The sequence below is a fragment of the Rhipicephalus microplus genome, chromosome 3, assembly GCF_043290135.1.
Source record: "Rhipicephalus microplus isolate Deutch F79 chromosome 3, USDA_Rmic, whole genome shotgun sequence".
In the NCBI taxonomy this organism is placed as follows: Eukaryota; Metazoa; Arthropoda; class Arachnida; order Ixodida; family Ixodidae; genus Rhipicephalus; species Rhipicephalus microplus.
The window spans coordinates 260,958,860-260,982,173 of NC_134702.1; the positions used below are offsets into that span (position 1 = coordinate 260,958,860).

The following is a 23,314-nucleotide window of genomic DNA, read 5'->3' on the forward strand; positions in this document are numbered from 1 at the left end:
CGCTCCGACGTCACGGGCTGTGACAGTCGGCAACGCGGCTGTTTCGGGATAGCATGTGAGTTGGTCTATCGCAACAATAATTCAGCGATTACCAGCTAGAGTTGATGATAGTGATCTGTGAATGTGAATGCCGACGCAATCAAAAGGTCGACTAGGACAAGGAAGAGGTTGTGACGCGTGACTTGCCCGAGAATTAACTTTCGTCCTTGGCACTGAGCACACGAGCGAATAAATTTCCGCAAGTATAGTGATACATGCCACGCCAATAAAACCTGAGTCGAAGCCTAGCGTATTCTTTGAAGAGGCCTGCGTGGGCGCACTGTGGGTTCTCGTGGAAAGCTTCGCACATAACAGCTCGAACATGGCGAGGTATCACAATGAGCCACTTGCGACTGTCGGAAAGGTAGTTGCGTCAATAAAAAGACCGTCCCTTCGGCAAAAGTTGCAAGCCTGGTGGCGGAAAGTGCGAGACAGCAAAGGAGTGAGATGATCAGAAAGAATGCTTATGATGCCAATGATCCAGAGATCCTTCCGTTGTTCAACCGCGAAGTTCGGCAAGGCGGATGACGCAAGTGCAGGCTCGAGGGAGGACAGGCAAACACCTTCGTACGATACGGGTGAGCGAAAACGGGCATCGGCGTCCGTGTGCTTACGACCGGATCTGTAAATAACGCGTAAGTCGTACTCCTTAAGTTGAGCGCCCAGTGAGCTTGTCGTCCGGAAGGGTCTTAAAGTGTGGATAGCCAACAAAGGGCGTGATAGTCAGTGACGACGTCGAATGCGTGACCATACAGGTAGGGGCGAAATTTTCCAAGGGACGAAATAATAGCTAAACACTCTTTCTCGGTGTCGGAGTTGTTACGTTAGCCTCGGCTTTCATCAGAGTTCAGCTTGCGTAGGCGACGTCATATTCATCAAACCTGCCTGTCGTCGCACAGTCTCACGAGCACAGTGCCAAGTCCAACACCACTAGCATCAGTGGGAGCGGCAGGATTGTAGTGGCAGATGGTGGGTGGTGAAGTTAGCAGGTGGCGTATTTTGGTGAACACATCGTCGCAGGCTGGTGACCAGGTGGAAAGGTCCTTGTTGCCGCTAAGAAGGTCTGTAAGGGGTGCACATACGAAAGCGAAATTTCGAATAATTGATTGATATATGCGGTTTAACGTCCCAAAACCACAATATGAAGATGAGAGACGCCGTAGTGGGAGCTCCGGAAATTTCGACCACCTGGGGTTCTTTAACGTGCATCTACATCTGAGCACATGGGCCTACAACCTTTCCACCTCCATCGGAAACGCAGGCGCCGCAGCTGGGATTTGATCGCGCGACCCGCTGTTCAGCAGCCGAGTACCTTAGCCACTAGACCACTGCGGCGGGGCGAAGTTTTATTAAAGCGTCGGAAGTATGACGACAACCCGACAAAACTTCGAAGTTCCTTTAGGTTCTTTGGCTACGGAAAATTGGCGACTGCTGGAAGCTTAGTGGGGTCTGGAAGTATGCCGTCCCGCGATACGACGTGGCCAAGAATGGTGAGCTTCCGGGCACTTCTTAAGGTTGAGTTGAAGGCCGGCGTCGGTGATGCGTGTTAGGACGTGCTCGAGACGATTAAATGGGTGTCGAAATCGACGTAAAAGACCACTACGTCTTCAAGGTAGCATAAACATGTGTTTCACTTGAGGCCTCGTAAAATAGCGTCCATCATTCTCTCAAAAGTGGCTGAAGCGTTACAAAGGCCGAAAGGCGTAACGGTAAATTTGAGTAATGCATCGGGTGTGAAAAATACTGTTTTCGGTTGGTCAGTTGCTTCCATAGGAACTTCCCAGTAACCAGAACGCGAATCTATTAAACAGAAGTATTCTGCTCTCTGCAAATAGTCAAGGGCATCGTCTGTTCGAGGTAACGAGCAAATATCCTCACGGGCGATCTTGTTCGAGCGTCGGTAGTCGACACAGAACCGAATGGAGCCATCTTTCTCCTTAACAAGAAGCACTTGTGACGCGCAGGGACTGTTAAAAGGCTGTAAATACTCCGCTGGCACATGCCAGCAACCTGGTCGTCAATAACACGGCGCTCGGACGCTGAGACTCGGTAGGAACGCTGCCGTAGAGGCGTATGGCTTCCTGTGTCAATCTTGTGCGAGATGTTCGATGTGCGACCGAGGTCAAAAGCGTGGCTGTCAAAAGAAGTGCGAAAATTTTGCAGCAGGTTGACAAACTGACTTCGTTCTGAAGAAGACGCTGCGACATTGATGGAGTGGTGGAAAGCGTCAAGGAGTGACTGGTCAACAACAGGGTAAGAAATCAATGCGCTGAGGTCCATAGAAAGTATGCTAGACGGAGCGTCGAAAATATGTTGGGCCTCGACCGGATGCACCCAACGAAGACAATCGCCATGGAATAAAGATAAAGGCTCTTCTAGCGTGTTATACACGAGTTCCTTCGTGACGCCATGATGGAGAGTAAGGAGAGCAACGGGCAGTGGAGAACATTTGCGTCGAATGAGCAGGGCAGAGGGCGTAAATAGATTATCACCGTCGGAAATAGCGTGACATGACACAGTCACCAACAGAAAAAAGCACGGTGGTACGATGGTGTCGTCAAAAACAGGCAGTTTAAAATATGGTAGGGAGGCTTCGACAGCGTTAACACCAGGAAGTGCAGACAGCTGAAGTTCAGCGCGACAGAAGTCAATGATAGCATTTATTCGCAAGGTAGTTCCTGCCGAGTATTATGTCATTGAAACACGAGCGCAGCACTACAAATTCGACGATATGGACAATCCCTTCGATGACGACTCATATGGTGCAGGCTGCGAGAGGTGTTGCACTATGTGCGTTAGCCGTTCTAAGTAAAAGACCTGATAATGGCATCAGAACTGGGCGGAGTTTGCAGCCAGGTGGACGGAAAGGACGGAGAGAGCGGCTACGGTGTCAACAAGTGTCATGACAATGATACCATCAACAGACACTTCAATGACATTAGCTGGACAGGGGCGAGGACTTGTCCATGGCGATGGGGATGCAGCTCGTGCCTCGGGAACTGCGGCCGTTAGGTTTTCTGATCGGTGGGTCCGGAACGGCTACGCATATGGGAAGGCGAACATTGACGTGGAGATGAGGAGCGGTGGGTGGGTCCGAGTGGACAATTAGGCGGAAAGAAAGAGCAAGGAGGGCTTGAAAGAGCACAAAAAACTGAGGATCGATAGGGGGCATTTGTCGAATGTTCGGAGTAGCCTGGCGACGACGACAATGACGCGCCACGTGACCAACACCGCCACAACAAAAACATGTCGGACGGTTGTTGTAGGTCCGCCATTGGTTGGAGTAGACGCCGAGTTGCGGCTGGGGGGGGGGCAACAAACTGCGGCCGAGGTTGTATCGGCATAGGCGGTGGTGAATAGGTTGGCGGTGAAAAGGGTGGCGGCGAATACAAAGGCGCTCGCTGGAACGCAAGCTGTCGAGGTCGAGCAACGGGCTCGGCGAACGTGAGAAATGTGGCGACTGGCGGCGGTTCCCGAGCGGGAAGAAGAGCTTGTGTGACTTGGCCTTGACTGTAGTCGCGGAGTGTAGACGTCAATCAGCGTGGTTGATCGGGTACACAGGACATCAACAAGAGTTGACGAGCGACCTCAGCGCGGATAAACTCTTGGATCTTTAAGAGAAGAAGGGCATCGTGGTCTGCCATGCCAAGGATGGACAGGCTAGACAAAGAGTTCCCGGGCACCGAGGGACATGGGGTGGAAAGAATTTGCCTGCGCAACTCGTTGAAACTCAAGCATAACTCGGTCAGTTCTACGTCAGTGTGAGGACTCTTAAAAAGCAACATTTGAAAAGCGTTGTCCTCAATGCCCTTCATGATGTGCTTGATCGTAAGCTCTTCAGACATCAACCCGTTGACTAGCTTGCAAAAATCCAGAACGTCCTCATTTTAGCTTGTGAAATTCTCATCAAGCTGCTGGGACCGAGTATGCAAGCGTTGCACGGCACGGCGTTTTCGTACCTCAGGCAGTCTTAAAACTTGTGTGAGGCTTGTTTTGAAGATGGACCACGTAGAGAGTTTCGTTTTGTGGTCTTTAAACCACAATGAGGGAATGAACCACGCTTGGTCATTCCTGTCAATAAGTGGTCCTTAGTGTACGTGGTGTAGTACCAAAGGTATGCAGGTTCTCTGGATACGTGCGTGCTACGTCTAGGAACGATTTCTTCCTCATCAGAGTTTGACTGGTCGAACTATCCTTGGCGTTTTCCACCCTACCTCTTCAGTTCGCCTATGTGGGCACTTGTCGAGTAGACCCTTCTTTTTCCGCCCATCTCGGTCACTCTGTAGGTGCCTGTCGGGAGAACTTGTACCACTATTAGTGGGCCTTTAAACTTTTTCTGGGTTTTCTTGGGGCATCAGGGTGCTCTGGAACGTTGTGCATGACCACTGCCTCTGGAACGCTTAACTTGTCTGCCTTGAATAGACACGTGCCAAAGTACAACTTTGTCCTTTCTTGCTGGCTTGCTATGTCCCCTTGAGCAAAGCGTGAAGTTGTTCAGGGCATACCCACTCGTTATTCTCAGTGTTCAGCCATCTTAGTACACCATCTTGTATCCTTGGTTGATATCCATGCAAGAGCTTGAACAGGCTAGTCCCTGTTGAGGCAATATAGGTGGTGTTGAGGTAGCCTTCTACATCTTTTACCTTCTGATCTCAGTCCTTGTGAGTTGGCTTCTTGATTTTCGCCATAATACACGGCACCAGCGTTCTGTTCATACGCTCAACTTGACCATTCGCCCTTGGATGGTGTGCAGTCTTCAGAGTGTGGACCACGCCATTTTTTCGGCATAAGGCTTCGAAGCTGTGGGACGTCAAGCAGGAACCAAGGTAAGTGATGATGCGCTCCTGAAGTCCGTATTGTGTTGTAAAGTTCTGCATACACCGCGGCACATTTCTCGCCGAGGTGTCCCACACAGAGTAGAGGCGCACAAACTTGGTCAGATTGTTCGCCAGCACCAACATTCACTGGTTTTTCTTGAAACTTTCCACGAACGGACCAACGTGGTCCACATGAACAACTTGAAATGGTCTCCTACCAGGTGCTACCGAGTGCGGGAGCTCAGGCTTCTTTCATCCTGGTACCTTCGTGATAAGACACTCAAAACACATGAGAATGCACTGGTCCACGTAGCGCTTTATCCGAAGAAACCAAGAAAGTTTCTTGATTTTTGTCATCGTTTGGTCTGCAGCAAAATGTCCCTGTGCGTCATGAAACTTGACGCACAAGGTTTTGGGCATGCCTTTAGGCATTACGAAGAAATTCGTCCATCGTCTTCCAAGTAAAATAGTTTTCCCTCTCTCAGGCGTAAGTCCTTGGCCTTGGCGCTCTCTTCTTGTCTCCTTTATCTGACTGGCTTTTCCAATGTTTCAGCAAGCTTGCCAAATCTGCATCGGAGCGTTGGGTGATCACAACTTCTTTCTCTAATGCCATCGTAAGGCACACTTCGATCCTTGTATCAACAATGCCATTTAGGGTGTCCTTCGGCGCTTCTACAGGTTCACGACTCAAGTAGTCCACAATTGCAATTTTTTTCACTTGATCAGTGCTTCAACTCAAAATCATACTTTTGGACTAAGTCGAACCACTTTGATATTTCTGGTTTAAGAGTCATGTGTGCATTTAAATACACAATTGCTTCAGAATCTACTACTAACGTGAATGAAATGCCTAAAAAAATGAATTAAGTCTTTCCATACTCCAGACAATCGCCATCAACTCCAGCTTTCCCGCATGGTAAATTCTTTCGGCATCAGTGGTATGTTTAGTAACACAGAAAAACAAATGCCAGCATCCAAACTCATCTTGATGTAGGATAATCCCCACAATTCCATGCCTGCTTGCGTCCGTGCAGGGCTCCGTTGGAGCCAAAGGGTTGTACAACTTCAGTACGGGTGGTGTTGTCAGGTACTTTCGAAGCTTGTCGAAAGCTTCTTGCTGTACCATCCTCCATGTGAACTTCGTCTCCTTTTTTGGTCAGACAAGTAAGTGGTTCCACCTTCAAGGCATAATAGGGATTGAATCGTCTGGCAAATACTGTTAGCCCCATAAATCTTCTTACACTGGGAACATCAGTTCGTCTGCTGGCGTCCAGTATGGCTGTTTCACTTGCTTCACTTCACTTACCCTTGCTGCAGCTAGCCCTCCGCTATTTTAAAGAATAAGTAGTCAATTCTGTCACATCCAAACACACACTTAGATATTAAATGTGGAGCATTTCTTAGAGAGCTCCGTGACTTTGAGCATATCTATCTATCTATCTATCTATCTATCTATCTATCTATCTATCTATTTATCTATCTATCTATCTATCTATCTATCTATCTATGTATCTATCTATCTATCTATCTATCTATCTATCTATCTATCTGTTTATCTATTTATCTATCTATGTATTGATCTATCTATCTATCTATCTATTGATGTATCTATCTAATTATCTATCTATCTATCTATCTATCTTTCTTTCTTTCTATCTATCTATCTATCTATTTCTATATTTATCTATCTATCTATTTATCTAATTATCTATCTATTTATCCATCTATCTATATATGACTTTTAGCTCTCCTAGCCGTTTCAATAATGGTATCGATAACAACTTGGTGTGGCAGAACATGACTGTATGAAGAACATATTTGACTAGTCATAAGATAAAAAACATAAAATGTATGTAATGAATGTAATGATTTACATTTTATGGTCCTGCAGCTCTTGCGATGGTTTTGTTCAAATGGCATGTTGCAGGACTAGTATGGTGTAATATAACTGCATTGCGAACACAAGCGACAGGCACTAACAAGAGAATCATGACATGCGTGTCTTGTAACATGACCACATGCCACGCTCATGATGCACTCGTGGCCGTTTCGCTAGCGTCACATATACCAAATTTAGTATTATGGTACGTGAATGGATGACCAATGTATGAGACTGGTGCAAACATAATAATCATGAGGCCATGTCACCAAACGGCATGACTACATGTCATCAACATGCTGCGCTGGCGACCGTTTCGCTAGCTTCACTTATACTCAATTTGGTATTTGGGAACGTGAATGCATAACGAAGGTACGATACTGGTGCAAACATGATAAACATGACATGCGTGTCAAGTAACAGCGTGACTAAATGCTACGCTCATGATGCGTTTGCGGCCGTTTCACTATCTTCACAAGCCCCAAGCTCGGTATTACGTGATGCGAACAGATGGCATAAATAAATGACACATCTAAACAAGATAATCACGACATGCGTGTCACATAACATGACTACATGCCGCACTCGTGATGCGCTCGCGGCCGTTTCGCTAGCTTCACGTATGCCAAATTTGGTATTACATGACGTCAATTAATATCGAACGTATGTCAATGGTGCAAACATGATAATCATGAGATACGTGTCATGTGAGAATATGACTAAATGCCACATTCAAGGCGCCAATACATTTCAACGTGATGCGGTGCGCGTGCTCGCCGGCGTTCATTTCGTCGCGTCACGCCGGCGTTGCCACGCCATGCGCTGGTCCTGCCATATACTCGCAGGTGCGTGCTCCGCGGCGATGCTTTGACGCATGCGCGTTTCAGCATCTTCGATGTCCTTCCGTCACTAAAAGAGAGAGACGCATGGTTGTCTGGGTAACGCATCGGCACGAATCGCAGCATGTTGCATTTGGCGCCGGTTGCCGTCGGCCGCACCGACGGACACTGGTCACGCTGGTCACGCCTTGCGTCAGGCTATAGAGTGCTCTGTTTTGTTATCGTAGCATCGCTGTGCCCGTAGTGCACGCGCGTCAGCGCTACATTGTAGTATATTGGGTCTTCATGATGCGCTCGCGGCCGTTTCGCTAGCTCCACATATACCGAATTCTGTATACGTCACGTCAATAGATGACGAAACATATGGCTGGTGGAAAGATGATAATCCTGACACTCGTGTCATGTACGAACATGACAACATACCACGCTCATATCGTGCTTGCGGGTGTTTCGCTAGCTCGACATATACTAAATTGGTTATCACGTGACATGAATAGATGACGAAGAGAACTGACACATCCTAACATGACAACCTTGACACGGAAGTCATAAACGGCATCATTTACTTCCACCTCGTAACGTCGTCCTGATATTAAAGTAACATATCAACCTTTCTCATTCGTGCTTCGCATATCATTGATTTCGACTGTACATGTAATTTTTTTTCAGGGTTACTCTAGCACCTTGCAGGGAGTCCAACACTTGTTTGAGTCAAACCAACAGCTCTTCTAAATCCTTTGCTGAAATCAACTGGTCGTCCATGCAACACAATACTTCAGTGTTGCGCAGCAATCCGAGTACCTTGTTCATTAGGCGTTGAAACACAGCAGCGCCATTTCTCAAACTGAACACCATGCGTTCAAACTGCCCGGTCTCATGAGGCGTGGTGAATGCAGTCTTGGACTTCGATTTCTCTTTTAGTTGAAGTTGAAGGTATCCGTTTGCAAAGTCTAACACATAGTACGTCTGTGCGCCGGAGAGTCGTTGCGATTGGTTATCATTGTTTGGCAAGGTAAAGTGTTTCGGCACCGTTAGACTATTTACCCGACGGTAATCCATGAGTAGACAATTCTCTCCATTCTTATTTTTCGCCAGCAGCACTGGACATGCATACGGTCAAGATGTTTCGGCTACGATGAGTCTCTTTTGAATCCTTGACAAATTTTTAGATCGCCTTTCTTCTTTGTTAGTCATGTACAGTTTGCAGTTAACTAGGCTGCTCCCGGGACGCTCTGTAATCGTCATCTCTAGTTGATTACAACAGCCCAACTCTGACAAATTCAGCGCAAATCATTTCCTATGTTCATTCAACAATTTCGGCAGTGCGTCAACTTTCTGTTCATTGGCATCTTCTCCGACGTTTACCAGGCTTCGATAAATGGACTTCTGCTAAGGCACAAGTATCACGGGAATTAAGTCTTCGCTCCCCGATAGCAGCTTAGCATGGGCCAACAAACTTCCCTTGACCAGCTGGAGTCTTCATCTTGTCGTTCAACATGGGTATCTGAATAATTTCGTCTTCAACATGAAGTTGTACTTCCTTCCCAGTTCCCGTGGGCAATACAACGTTTTCTTCACTCCTATTGGTCTCCACTGTCACCCAACACACAGTTATTTTGGGCACCACAATGGTCTCCTTGACACGAAGTGGTTCCTTAAAAGGCTTCATCTGGGCGAGGTCAATGTTGCAAAACAGAAGATCATCTCGGTAGCCAATTCTGAGTTCATGTCCCATGCGAATGTATGCATTGTGGTCCTGTTCCGTCCAGGTCCTAACAAACATCACCGCACAGGCAAGGCACTGCTGAGAACAACAACCTTGACGTTATGGCATAACGCATCACCAATTTCTATGTCAACCTCCGAAGTTCCAGTAAACTATAATGTAGTTGTAGCAGTGTTTCCTAACCCGTTCAATGCTTTGGCCTTGCAAATAACGTGCAGGTGGTTGCACCATTCAGCCGCTTGATGCCGCAAAATACAGTATGAATTTTCCGTTTCAATCATCATGGAGAGCTGGGGTGTACCATTGATGATTGCAGTCTTCAGGAATTGAGATGGACCGCTCTCACTTGTTCGATCCTTATTAACCATGTAGTTCCCAGCATAGTTTGTCTTAGAACAGTGTTTCGCTGTGTGCCCGTACCTTCCACAGCTGTAGTATTTTCGCGCAGACCGATCACGCTTGCGAGGTTCTGGCGTTTTCTTCAACGGTCTCCACCTTTTGCTTGGTCAGTAGCGCGTGCATTTGTTATCGCTTGCTCAGCTGGACGCGTGGCACTCTAAGATTTTGAAGGCGAAGTCTTTTAATAAGGTGTCGCAGTACTTGGGTCACCACCGTGTGGCTTGGCTCCTGGATACTGCCGCAATCTGGCTTCGGTTATTCGCTCCAGTTTTCAAAAATCTGCCAGCAATATATCCTTGTCCTTGGGATTCTCCGCCGACATCGAGATGCGTGCATCCTTGAACCGCAGCCTCACCAAGACTTGCTCTTTGGTATCCTGCATACTGAGGCCTAATGCTTTGCTTAATAACGCCTTTTTTCAAGAAAGTATGCAGTGATGGATTCTCCCTACATCTGGACAATTTCCTGCATTTCCTTCCGCTGTTGGGACAGGCTTGTCTAGCCCACAAAGGTCTTTTTGAAGTCTATATTGAAGTCCTCCCATGTATTAAGGTCATCGATACGGGCCTGAAACCAAAATAGAGCGGGTTGCTTCATGTGAAGCCTAGCGTTTTCGAGTCTGAAGCTGTCCGGCCAGCTGTGCAGGCCAACATAGAATCGATACTCGATCATCAATCGTCGCAGACCTCAGCCATTCGCCATGACCGTATGTGAAGAAGAGAAGCCCTTCGTCACTTTATACCGAGACCAGCATCATTACAGAACCATTGACTTACCTTTTCATTCTCAAATACATTGGAGCAGCGGATGCACAGAGTAGCAGAGCTGTACAGAGCAGCGAATGTACACAGCAGCAGACCTGTACAGGACTGGTTCGACCTGTTCGAGTTGCACGCTACCGCTGCCTCCTTGTCAGAACAGGAAATGACGACAAACTTCACTGACTACATCACTGGTGAGGCTTTTAAATTCGATCTAGTACACATCTTTGAACACGACGAATCTTGGTGGAAAAAATATAAAGAAGATATGATTGTCGATTGGATACTACGATGAAGACTCGCTTGCGACTCGTCATCTGAAGGCAATCTATCTCAGTTGTCACAACCACCAGCAGTATTCACGCTTGTGAACTTCCAAAATGTGTCGGCCATTCCAATTCTGTCAAGACCAATGAGAGCATCTGCTCCCTGAAAGACATCAAGATATGTTTCACGAAGAGGTAATCTTCCTCCGCGCTTTGCTACGGCACGAAAATCAACCTTTCCATTTTTAGTGCACCATAGGACTCGTGTTAAGGAACCATTCAGTGCACTCTACTCCCCGCTTGGCCCACCACCTAGCTTTCCGTCACTTGCTCCTTCAGTTGCTTTCAGCAGCTACTTCATGCCTCATACGCTGGCTATGATCAAGATAGAGCAGCAGAATTGGTAAGATACTAGACACTTCTAGTTGGGCATACATAACGAGGCTACGTACGCAACACTGCCACGGAAGAGAACTGCGGATGTGTAGTACGTAGCGTATGTATTCTAGAGATGCATGTCTACGCTCATAACAAGATGTCACGCACGTAACGCAGCACCACGACCTTATCTATAAAGTGTATAGAAGGCCGTGCGCAGCGCTTACTACGTTACGTTCTTGCGAGACGCCGGAGATATGGAAGCTGCATCGGCGTTCGACACGGACAGGAACAGCAGACACGATGCAAGGCATGTGTACTTCACAATGAAAGGCGATGTTTTAAAGCCAGCTGAAGTGCATTCAAGTAGCGCGTTTCGGCATCCCGATGATACAGAAGAAATTTCATGGCGTCTCACAAAAATCTTCAAGAATCTTCTTTATAGGTTGTGTGCGGGAACGCGTCTCCTGCCAGGCCCGTCGGCAATTGAACCCGTAAATAAAACGGCAGCTTGTACGTACTTTTATTCATGGTGGAACGTAACACACCTTAGACGTTGTGCGAGCTCTCATTATATAATTGTGCTGGTAGTACAATGTAACGTCTTGATTTCCTGGAACGCGACCACTTGTTGCGGGGTATGCTCAGCCTCGTCCCCAGAAGCGCTGGCGAGAACGCTGGGGTCGATCTAGTCTGGCCGTTCCCGATAAGACGCTGTTCTTACATTGCTCACCCAAGTTCAGAGCAGCAAAGATAAACGTGCGCATCAGTACACCCAGGAACGGTGCTAAATATCCACAGAGCGAACGCCACGGCCTGACTTGTACACTGGTGGCCCTTACCCTGGCAGTCAGGATATTTTTTGTGCAGATCACAGAGGCCAAGTTATTACTAGGATCTATTATGAGCATGCTTCTAACGCCGGTGGTGCTGGTAAGCATTCGAAACCCTTGCATCTTCCATAGGACTTGTATAATTGAGTGGAACGCATTATTCTACGTTAAACTAAATGTGTTTTAGCACGCTTCGCTTGCACCATGCGCAACGTCATTTTCACAGCCTACGCAACTTCTCCAAACGCCCAACTAAAAGTGTCTACTCAGCCAAGTCCTGCGCTTTTTGTCCTGATTCACGCGTAAACACAGCTGAGCTCCTTACTTACGCAGACAGACAGACATTGCCTAGTAAATTCCGACCAAACCATGGCTCTCATACGGTTATCATGTACGTCGGCCTGAAGTGTAATACACATAAACATATTGAACGAAATGCCGAAATAGATTGTAAAAACTTCAAATGGCTACACTTCTAAACGACATTATTAGGGAACATAACAGTGACATATCTAGCATATCAATAAAACAATTTTGATTGGTGTTTATATAATGATGTGATTCGGCAAATATGTTTTGTGCCTGCATTGTATTCTTTCAATTAGTTTTTTTATGCACAATGTGAAAAGCTGTTTTATTTTGCTTGTTCTAGTTACACGTCTTCTATGCTACTCTGTGTACTAGGGGGTCAGAGACACTCGAGCTCTTCTCACAGCTTTTACCTTCCCTCTTCGTAACATGTTTCTGAAGCTGAATAAAATTTCGGTTTCAGTTTAATACCACAACAATGGAAACACGCTGTTATGTTATCGTGATTCCGAAACCAGAAAAGAAATATGATATAGAAAATATTCGGCTTACGTTTTTCACATCATTTCTGAGAAAGGTGTTCGAAAGATAAGTAGTCATGTTGAAGGAAACAACTTCATGTCCAACGTCATGTTTGGCTTCAGCTTCGGTAAGTCAAAGCGATTGCCAAAACTCCCCGCAAAAGGTGTCGGCAATCGAATTCATTTGGGGCTGCGACAAAAGCAACAGGTTCCGTTGCTCCTCCCACACAATCTGTTGGAGGGTATCACGCAGTTCTTTCGTGCTGAGGGCATGGGCTTCAGCGTAGTTGCCTGTTGAAGAGCGATGGAGCGCATTTCAAGTGCCTTCTCGATAGTCGAGGCTTCCGTGCGGATTCGTTAACCGTCTTGGGCAGGTTGCACACAAGTCCAGCAAACAAATCTTGCTTCACACCCCGCATGAGGAAACGGATCTTCTTGTCCTCACCCATGGCAGGATCGATGTACCGAAACAGTTGCGCCATCTCTTCCGTGAAGATGGTGACAATCTTGTTGGGCAGCTGCACCCGTGTTTCGGGCTAAGCCATGACTCTTCGCGGGCAACGCTAGTGAAAGGTTTCAGGAATGCACCACAAAAAATATTCCAGGATCAAAGGGCTGGCTCCCGATTCTCGACCCAGGTCTTCGCCGCGTTTTCCAGGTAAAAGTACTTGCGACGCAACTTTCTTTCATAGTGCCACTGGTTCAAGGCGGCCACTTGGTCCTACGTCTCCAGCCAAGTCTCCGACAGTAGTTATAACGCGAGAACAGAACGACAACAAAGGGACAAGAAAGAGACGAGCGCTCGTCTACTTTTTGTCCTTTGTCATCGTTCTGTTCTTGCGCTATAACTACGGTAATGCGATACGAGCTAGCCCGAACCGCCACCCTTCCAAGTCTTCGGTTCTTCAAACGATGAACCGTGGATGATCGGTGGCTCCTTTAGCTGCTGCATTGCGACCATGGCGGGCACTGGTACAGGGGCTGTCATATTTGTCGCAGTGGTGGTTGTGGCCTTTGGCTTGCTAGTATTATCGAGTAGAGCCCCGTACTGCGGAAGTAGCCCTTGTTCCTGTCGGCTTCCTTGCAGGTCGAGGTTGGCAGAGATGTTTGCTTCATAGTTGGGGCTTGGCTCTCGACTTCAAGATGTCACGGGGTCATGACGTCAGCCAAACGAGCACACAGTTTTTTTAATAATAAACTGTTTATTTAGCTGAACTTGCGGCAACGCAAAAGAAAAGTCAGATTACAGTAAGACACTGGCACTGATAGCAGCGGGCAGAACGTCGGCCATCGATCAACTGACGAGTGGCGAAGCGTGTCGGCATTATCCACTTGCCATCGAATATTCCAGAGTAATCACTAGCGGCGACGTAGGTTCTATAATAATCTGTAAAGTTCACAAATTTGAACTATTCTTAACAAAATTATCTACCACCCCAATGCTTTCTGAACAGTGTAGGCGTGGTCCGTGCTGAGAATTACTGACAGTGAAACGGGGTGATAACAGAAAATGACGAGAGGATGTGGCAATATATAAGATTGCTCTTGCACTGTGCATTTGCGTTTCATTTAAAGTAAAGCGTGTGGATTCTATTGCGTGCTTCGGCCATTTGTTTGTCATTGCCACCCAACAGCACAACTTTTCTGATTATTTTCGTCAGACAACAATCGGCAACCAGGTAACGCCACGGAATGGTTGTGTTGCTGCCTGTAGTACACCTCGTCCTTTAACGACTGGCATGGTGTCTACTAAGAAATTGACGGCTTACCTTTTGCCGTTTGATACTAAAGTTTAGCACATGTTTGTGACAGGTTTTTACTTGGACAACCAGAATCTCGCTTTTCGCTTTTGTCTATGATTACGTACGACGCAATGTTTTCCTTAGACTCGCAGTCGGCTGCTTTATGTCCAATACATCAGCATGATTTGCATCTCTCAGAATGCGTTGATGCACCACGACATTCAAGAGCCGTATCCGCTACGGTTGCAGAGAAAGCAAGTCGGCGGTTTCTTGTTCTGGAATACAATAGTTTGTTTATTTATATTCTTAACTTGATCTGTAACCTTTGAACTGCTATTTATGCCCTTGGCTTCTAGAAAACTGTCAGTGGTATCCTCAAGGGAAGTAAGGGTTTTGCATTTCCTTTCCTTCGGAAAGATAACTAGCTTCGGGTCACAACAACGTAGGAACTACTCGCTAACGACGTGGTCCGGTAGGCCCTTGAATATTTAAGCAACGCCGGCCATCTCGATGCTATTGTCAAAATAGCTGGATATCGGCGCGACAAAACGCTTCCCTGTCTCACCATCTTGTGGTTGCACCTTCGAAAACTTCTCATTTTATTCCTCGAATGTAAACCTGAACCCTGCACTAGTGCCTTCTTAGCCTTCTCATAGTCGAGGGAGTCTGCTGCGGTCATACGTCCAATCACAGTCAGTGCCTCTCCAATCAAACACATTCTTATGGCGACGGCCAATTTATCTCGAGGCCAGTGCTGTCTCGTGGCTACGTGCTCGAACTTCTGCGGGTACGCATGGAGATCGCCACGTCGCTAATCAAATAGTGGCAGTACCTTCTGCGAGTTCAGGCCGAGAGGGGTTGCTGATGAGGCGAGTGCTTCCGCTGCAGATGGCTCACGTGGGGCACCCTCCTGAAGCTTGAGCTTAAGCTGCTTCAGGATATCGAGCTGCCTTAGTCCGGTAACCACTGCCTTTCTGCTGCTTCTTTGGCTGCATCTCGCTCAGCCGCGCGTTTGTCCCTCTGTCTAATCTGCTCACTTTCGATCCAGTCGCGCAGCTCTACGCCAGACAATTCCAACTGCGTAGGAATGACTGCTGGTTTATTAACATCTACGTCGGTCGTCAATTGCAGCTTGAATACATCTGAATATTGGTCTCCGCGTAAGGTAATTATTTACTATTAGATCCTGGGAGGCTCGCCACTTTTGGGTTTTTGGCCATTTGAACTAATTTACGGCAGGCACGTGTGTGGACCTCTAAGCGTCTGCAAGAGGTTTGGACAAATGAGGACACCGAGCATGATGTGCCAACAGCCTACACCCACAGACTTTAACAAACTGAACATGAAATGGGAAGATTCATTTACCTTCTGTGAAGTTAGGAATCAACTTGACGACGTAAATGTCTTTCGTGGAAAGACAAAGGTAATTTACATCAACATGCTGAAAAAGTACGAAGTGCGGGAAATCATTTTGATGAAGTGGCAATAGCCACCTCTGTCAGCGATTCACCATCAGACATGGACGTTGCTGTGAATGATTCGGAAGAGGGTATCTCCACTCTCAGTCTATGCAAAACGCAGAACGCTGCAGACGTGAAAATACCAACCAACTCAACTTACAAACAGCATGAATATGCTCCGCAATTGTGCCACGTATACGCAAAGATATTTTCGCATCTGCCAGGCAAAAACGAGCTCGTTGAATGTTCACTTTTGTTGGTATACGAAAAGCCGGTATTCTATTTTCCTGGCTTTGAGACAAAATGTGGAAGCCGAGGGACAAGAGATGCTGTGACTAGGCATGATTGCGAAGTCAGTCTTCATATCACGCACTGATCATCGTAGTCAATGAACCTGACCACACGATTCGGTTGTTCACCGATTTCAGCGAACTGAACAAAAGTTGCTCTTTGAAAGTGATCTGATACCCAGGATTGCCACTATCTTTGCACTAGCACGGAAGCAGAAGTTTTTTTTTTTGTTTTTGAAGTTTGACTTAATAAATGATTACCGGCAAGTACCCGTGGCTTCCGGAATCTGTAAAAATACAGCATTTTCAAACACATCAGGACTCTACAACTTCAATTATATGCTGTTCAGAATTCAGACTGTCCCAGTTGCCTTCGCACGCTTAATACCTGCAGTGTTAGCAGATGTGCCCAACGTTCATTACTACTTCGACTACGTAGTGATAGCCACTGCGCTACCTGTATACACCATGCTGAGGCTCTGCGACACGTTTTTCAGAAGATACATGATGCAAACTTTACAAATATTCTGAACAAGTGCCTGATAGGAGAAAGTGCTATTACCTTCCTCGGACACCACATTGAAGGTACGAAAGTTAAACCATTGATGAAGACACTTGACAAAATTTGAAGCGCAGTTAGGGCAATACAAGAAACTGCAGTCTTTTCTCGCCTTCATTTCCGTGCCCATACATTTATGCACGTATATACCCCGACTCGATTGATCCGCATTGCTCGCATTGTGGCTCAATAGCCACACTTAATCACATTCTCTGGGCCTGCAGGGAAGATCCCCCCTCTCTCGATCTCCTAGCCGCTCCCTCGCCAGAGGGGTGGGAGGCAGTTCTGACCTCCACCAGCCTGGCCGTTCAGCTCCAGGCCGTACAAAGGGCAGAGGAGGTGGCCATCAGGTTCAGCCTGGCGGGTCACCTACCTCCTTAAGTCTGACGACAATAAAGTTGTGTTCTCTCTCTCTTCTCGCCTTAATGGTGTACTACAGGCAGTGCATTCCTAACTACACTGAGATTGCCAAACCCCTCACTGACCTCACAAGGTGAGACAAAGGAATATAGTTCTAAGGGGACCACTTCAAGAAAAAACTTCCACCGTCCTCAAGCAAAAACTTGCCGCATGTTCTATACTTAGAGCCCCGGACATCGCGAAGCCTTTCGCGAAACCTCCTTCCTAGAGAAACAGGCTATTATATCATTTAACGGGATTGTTCAGCGCTGGTATGGACCATGCAGAAGTCCCACAATTATCAATGCGGTAAGAGTTTTGTCATACAATGCGACCATCAGCCATTGCACCTGAACAGCCCTGTCCTACGGTGGAGTTTGTTGACGCAAGGGCACCCTTTTACGGCAAAATACACATAAAGTTCGAACAATGTAGGGCTGACTGCTTAAGCCGTATAGGTAATGTCGCATTTTGTGTTGGGTCACTTCGTATTTATACGATTGACTTGTTCTTTTTATCATACATTTGTAAAGTTTAAGTTCTACGAGGACTTTCCTTGAACAATGCGCCCCACCTCCCTTTGTTTTATAGAATAGTTGTGGGCAACTGTCCTAAGTGGTGGCAGATGTGATGATGTGAATAATGGTGCGTGGCCGTGAGAGTACGACGAGGCAGCTGGTGATTATTACCGTGTGGTCACAAGCGAAAGGCAGTTGATGATGATTGAGGCAGAAAAAAAGAACACGGACGGGAAATAATAAGAAGAGCAAAGGCGATCGCGCGCACATCGGCGACAGCAGTTCGTTGAGTTCCTCAGTGCACCAGCAGCCTGCTATTCGAGTGACCTGGTGTGACTATTCCGGTGGTGGCGAGATCTCGCGCTTGGTTCCTGGGTGCACCAGCAACCAGCTGTTTGAGCAGTCTGGTGAAACTGTCCATCGGCTCCGAGATCTCGTGCTTCGTTCCTGGGTGAACCAGCAGCCTGCTGTTCGAGCGGCCTGGTCTGACTGTTCAGCGGCGCCAACGTTCCGTCCTTTGCTCCTTGGTGCGCTAGCAGCCTGCTGCCCTAGTGACCTAGAGCGGGTGTGCCGGAGCGACCACAGGCGATGCCGCAGCTGGAAGCGGCTGACTTACTGCCAGCCAGGCAAAGTAACAACCTGGGATTAACTGGCCGTTACGACTCCCTGTCGAGCATTCACAGCCGGGACGCACGCGATGATGAGCCATCGCAACCTTCGTCGGGCCACGAAGTGACACCGCCACGACGGTGACCAGCACGGTAACTACGACTAAAGCGTCAGGAGGTGAAGTTAGTAATGGCACGTCGCGAGAGTAGATAGATGGTTAATTCCCCGCCGTGGTGGTCTAGTGGCTAAGGTACTAGGCTGCTGACCCGCAGGTCGCGGGTTCGAATCCCGGCTGCGGCTGCTGCATTTCCGATGGAGGCGGAAATGTTGTAGGCCCGTGTGCTCAGATTTGGGTGCACGTTAAAGAACCCCAGGTGGTCAAAATTTCCGGAGCCCTCCACTACGGCGTCTCTCATAATCATATGGTGGTTTTGGGACGTTAAACCCCACATATCAATTAGATAGATGGTTAATTGCCGAACAGCATTTAGGCTTTAAATATTTCGGGTTTTTCTAGTGTTGTCCAAGTCGTCTGTTTTCTTGTTTGAAAGTCCTGATTGCCGAGTAAATTTTATGAACGGATCTTGGACGCACACTTGATCGCGTTTCCATCACACTCGGCGAACAGAGACAGTAGCTTCTACGGGTTCAGGCCTGAAGAGGCTGCTGATGGTGTGAGTGCTGCCGCCGCGGATGGCTAACGTAAGGAACCCTCCTGAAGCTTAAACCTAAGCTTCAGGATCTCGAACTGCCTCTCACCACTGCCTCTCAGCTACTTCTTTGGCTGCATCTTGCTCAGTCGCGTGTTCGTTGTTCAGTCTAACCTGCTCTCTTTCGACCCACTCACGAAGGTCTGCGCCAGACATTTCTAACCACGTAGAAATGACCGCTAACTTATCGAGATCCATGTCCGTCGTATATTGTTGCATGAATACCTCCGAATGTTGGTCTCCGCGTTATAAAATTTACTGGCAAATCTTGACAGGGTAGCCAGTTTATGATGAAAACGCAATTAGATGTGGGCAAAGGATCCATTCATTAAGTGACTCGGAAATCGGGGTCTTCAAACAAGAATTACAGACGACTTTATAGACAACACTAGAAACAACGGGAAATATTTACAGCCTCAATACCCTTCGAGAATTAACCGTTCATCTACTCTCGCGACTTGATACACAATCCTACACTCACCTTCTCAGGTTTTCGTCGCGCTCGCGGTGCTGGTCATCGTCGCAGTGGTGTCACAATGTGGCCCGACGAAGGTTGCGATGGCTCATCACAACGTGCACCCTGGTTGAGACAGGTGGGCCGGGAGTCGTAACGGCCGCTTGATCCCAAGTTGTTACTGTGCCTGGCTGTCAGTAAGCCAGCCACTTCCAGCTGCGGCATCGCCTATTGTGGCATCGCCTATTGTCGCTTGGGAACACCCACAACAGGCCACTAGGGCAGCAGGGCGCTGGCTCACCAAGGAGCCAAGGACGCAATGTGAGTGCCGCTGGACAGTCACACCAGGCTGCTTCAACAGCAGGCCGTTGGTGCACCGAGGAACTCGACGAACTGCTGATGCCGATCTCTGCCCGCTCTCCTTGCGCTCATCATCATCTGCTCTTCGCTTGTTGCTACACGTTGATCATCGTCACCAGCTGCTCCTCGCACCGTCACGGCCAGGCACCACATTCCACAGCACACAGTGCCACACAGTTGATTGCCCCTTTACAAGGGGGCCAATCACAGCATTCATGTAGCGGCTTCAGAAATGTGCTGTCAGGACCTTTCGTTTGATTTTATTACTCCGTGTTTACTTTATTGCACTTTTGCCGGAATATAGAAATGCTATGGTTTATTTGACGGCAGGTTATCATTAGACTGCGGTTGTTTCTCGCGTTGATCTACGTCGCCTTGAGCGTGGTAATATTTGTTTATTTGGCCTTTGCATTTCAGAAACGACTATTGATTGTCGCTCTCACGCACTTCCGCATGTTTACTACATCGGCTCAGTTTTCCCATAAATCTTATGGTAGTTTTTTCACAAAAAAAGCATTTGTAGGGTTCGGCGGTACGATGCATCAGACAGATAGTGCCATGCGTAACATGAATACGTGTCTCACCACTGCTGGACCGTCATGTATTGCTGCGAAACGAGTTATGTGGTCATACGAACTGGACTTTAGCATTTGCACAGACGGCGCCGCACTGTTCTGTATGATGTCGGAATTGATAACACTGCTGTTTGGTAGAGGGAGTTAAAGCGCGTGAGGACTGCCGTTGATCGCTGCTCATAGCAAGGCCACGCACTTTCCTCGTCGCGCGAAAGGCGCAAGAAGACCGATAACCACCTGAAAAATGAGTAATTTGACTTTATCTACTGACAAGTGTGTAAATGACAGCAGATGGTTGGTATCTTGATACGGATTTCGCTCAAATCGAAGGTTATCCGATCAAGCTATAGACATTAGGAAGGGACTTTCGCTCGTTACAGCTGCCGCGTTTACTAGATAGTTAGCTGCTAGCTTTTGTTCATAAGCATTCGATCTCTTTGCTATTGCATTCATTGCTTCACCCTCACAGTAATCTCTGCATTGTTCTATGTCATGATAATGTGAGACGATTAATTCCTCGGGTGAATATGGAAGTGTGAAATTGCGCATTAAATTATTTAATTTCAGCCTCACTGTTCTGTTAGCTGCACAGTAGTGGAAGGTGAAATAAATGTGACTTTTGTAGCTGCTTCATTAACAACATTAGCATCTGCAAATACACATAATATATCTCTTTGTTCTTTTTCTCACAGTCCAGCGAAGCGCCTTCATCACTGGCAAAGATACGACTCAATACCGTTCCGGCAAGAAGGGCGGGCGGAGGCGGGCCCTGGACAAGTCGGAAATGAGGGCCCCGTCATCGATGGAGGAAGCACGGCGACGGCTTCTGCATAGGGCCAAGATGAAGTCCCTGATGATAACTGTGGTCATCGTAGCCGCGTTCATCATATGCTGGACGCCGTACTACTGCATGATGATCATCTTTATTTTCCTGGAGCCCGATGAGCAGCTAACTGAAGAACTGCAAACCGGAATCTTTTTTTTCGGCAGTTCCACGGCCATGATTAACCCTCTCATTTACGGTGTCTTTCATTTGCGGCATCAGCGACCTTCAAGGGGATCACGTCAGTTCAACAGTAGCGCCGCTTCTCGTGCGGTAGACCACTCGACATTACTGCTCGCGGGCTCGCTTAACAAGGCACCTGCCACTCCAGTCGCATCGGCGACAGAGCCTCAGTGCGATGACGACTCAGCAATAAAAGCACAAGACTGTTGCACCCGTGAAACCACCATCGCCTTAAGAGTGGGAAACGGCTGCCTGAAACGGACAGTGTCCTATTCTTCCTCGATGATCCAGCACAGGAAAGAAAAGAGGCGAGAAACAGAAGCAGCTCAAAAGAGCTACACGGGTTGACGCAAACCCCAGGACCTTACAGTTGTGCGCGTCCGAGTGCATGTGCGAATTAAACATTTGTCTGTGTGTGCGATAAAATGAGTTGTCATCAGCCATAAGTGGATGGGTACTATGAAAGATTATGAGTTATCATTAGAAGTAAGTGTGCCTCTCTACTTGGGATCAGCATCTCAAGTCCCTTGCGGAAGCAGTTCAACGCCAACATAGGCAGACTTCTTGAACATGGTGCGACACTAATGTTTTCCGTCAATTGCATGGTTTAAACAGAGTAAGGTACTGAGTGTATTGTGTAGTCGTCACGGTTCTTGGTCGTAGTTTTCCATCAATTCTTGACGTGCTGATTTGCTAGAACTGCACAAATATACGAAGTACGCACCTGATGACATAAATATATTGGTATCCTGTATAACGCCCACGCTCACAGAAGAATCGTTTCCATGTGTATAGTGAGTAAGATGTTCTAACGCGATGGCGTTAAAAAACTCGTTTCGCGAAAATTCCGATGTCGTCGGCGGTGTCAGAGGTTGTGAGCGAAAAATCGTCATCTTATTCATGACTGCGAAAATTGACAACGTTGCAAATAAAATAAATAAATGGCAACCGAACCAGTGCTTTTTGGAGTAAGCGGGAATTGAACCCCAACGTTTTACATCGCAAGAGAATGTTCTACCACATGGCCACGCCTATGCTTCTGAAAAAGAGTGAAAAGAACTTCGTATGCTTAGAAATGCAGTGAAACTTGCTTTCGTGGTTCAAAAACACACGCTCATTGTATACATGCTTCACAATGCAACATGAAATATTGCAGTAATATCGCGTGGTACAAGCGTCCAAGGCCAAGGGGTGTCAGAATGTGTGATTATCATAATGGCTCTGAAGTTAAAAGTCAGTAGGCCACTAAAAAAGGTGCACGCTATTGCGTCTATTCCCTTAAGGCCACGTATAGTGTGTGCTAGCACAATAGAAAAGGTTTCATGCAGTAAGTGTTTAAAATGCGCACTAGAAACAGCATGCCATTACTACGTTCAACTCCTCAAGGCGAAGCCTTAGGTCCCCTTTTTTTTCTGCTTTTCATAAGCAGCGACGTCCGCGCACCCGCACAAAGGAAATGTAACGCTGCGTAGGCTTTATCTTTTCTATTTTCATCATAGTAGTAAGATTCGCTTTATAACATAAGTTAAGATGTTAAAACAGCATGCCTTCAAATAGATAGTTTTTCGAGTGTTCAACAAACACTGTACTGCCCTCCAATTTCAGCGAAACGAGCAATGAAGAGCCCTTCAACATCGCGTTTTCAAAGACGAGCGAGCGACTTTCACCTTGCCTTCGCTACGCTTCACACAAGAAATGTACCCTCCTCACCACCTATTTGTCAAAACACCTGAAAAATCAGCGCTTCAGCCTATTTGGATTTCACACTTCTCGGCTACACGCTGCTATCACCGCTGGCACAGTTGTAAACACACAAAATGAAGTAATATCAGTTGATAGCGCATGATTGTCAAGTGAGAGAATGC

The 23,314-nt window shown here is 47.2% G+C and overlaps 1 protein-coding gene and 1 pseudogene across 1 annotated transcript in view; one reads left to right on the plus strand and one right to left on the minus strand.

The window, feature by feature from the left end:
- Positions 1-22,881, plus strand: part of LOC119173547 (gonadotropin-releasing hormone receptor) — a 310,701-nt gene extending 287,820 nt beyond the window's left edge. Inside the window, exon 3 of the mRNA XM_075890965.1 lies at positions 21,136-22,881. Coding sequence (XP_075747080.1) covers positions 21,136-21,797 — 662 coding nt within the window. The 3' untranslated portion in view covers positions 21,798-22,881. The remainder of the gene's footprint in view (positions 1-21,135) is intronic.
- On the minus strand, positions 915-19,733 carry LOC142802677 (uncharacterized; annotated as a pseudogene).
- Positions 22,882-23,314: the final 433 nt, after the last annotated feature.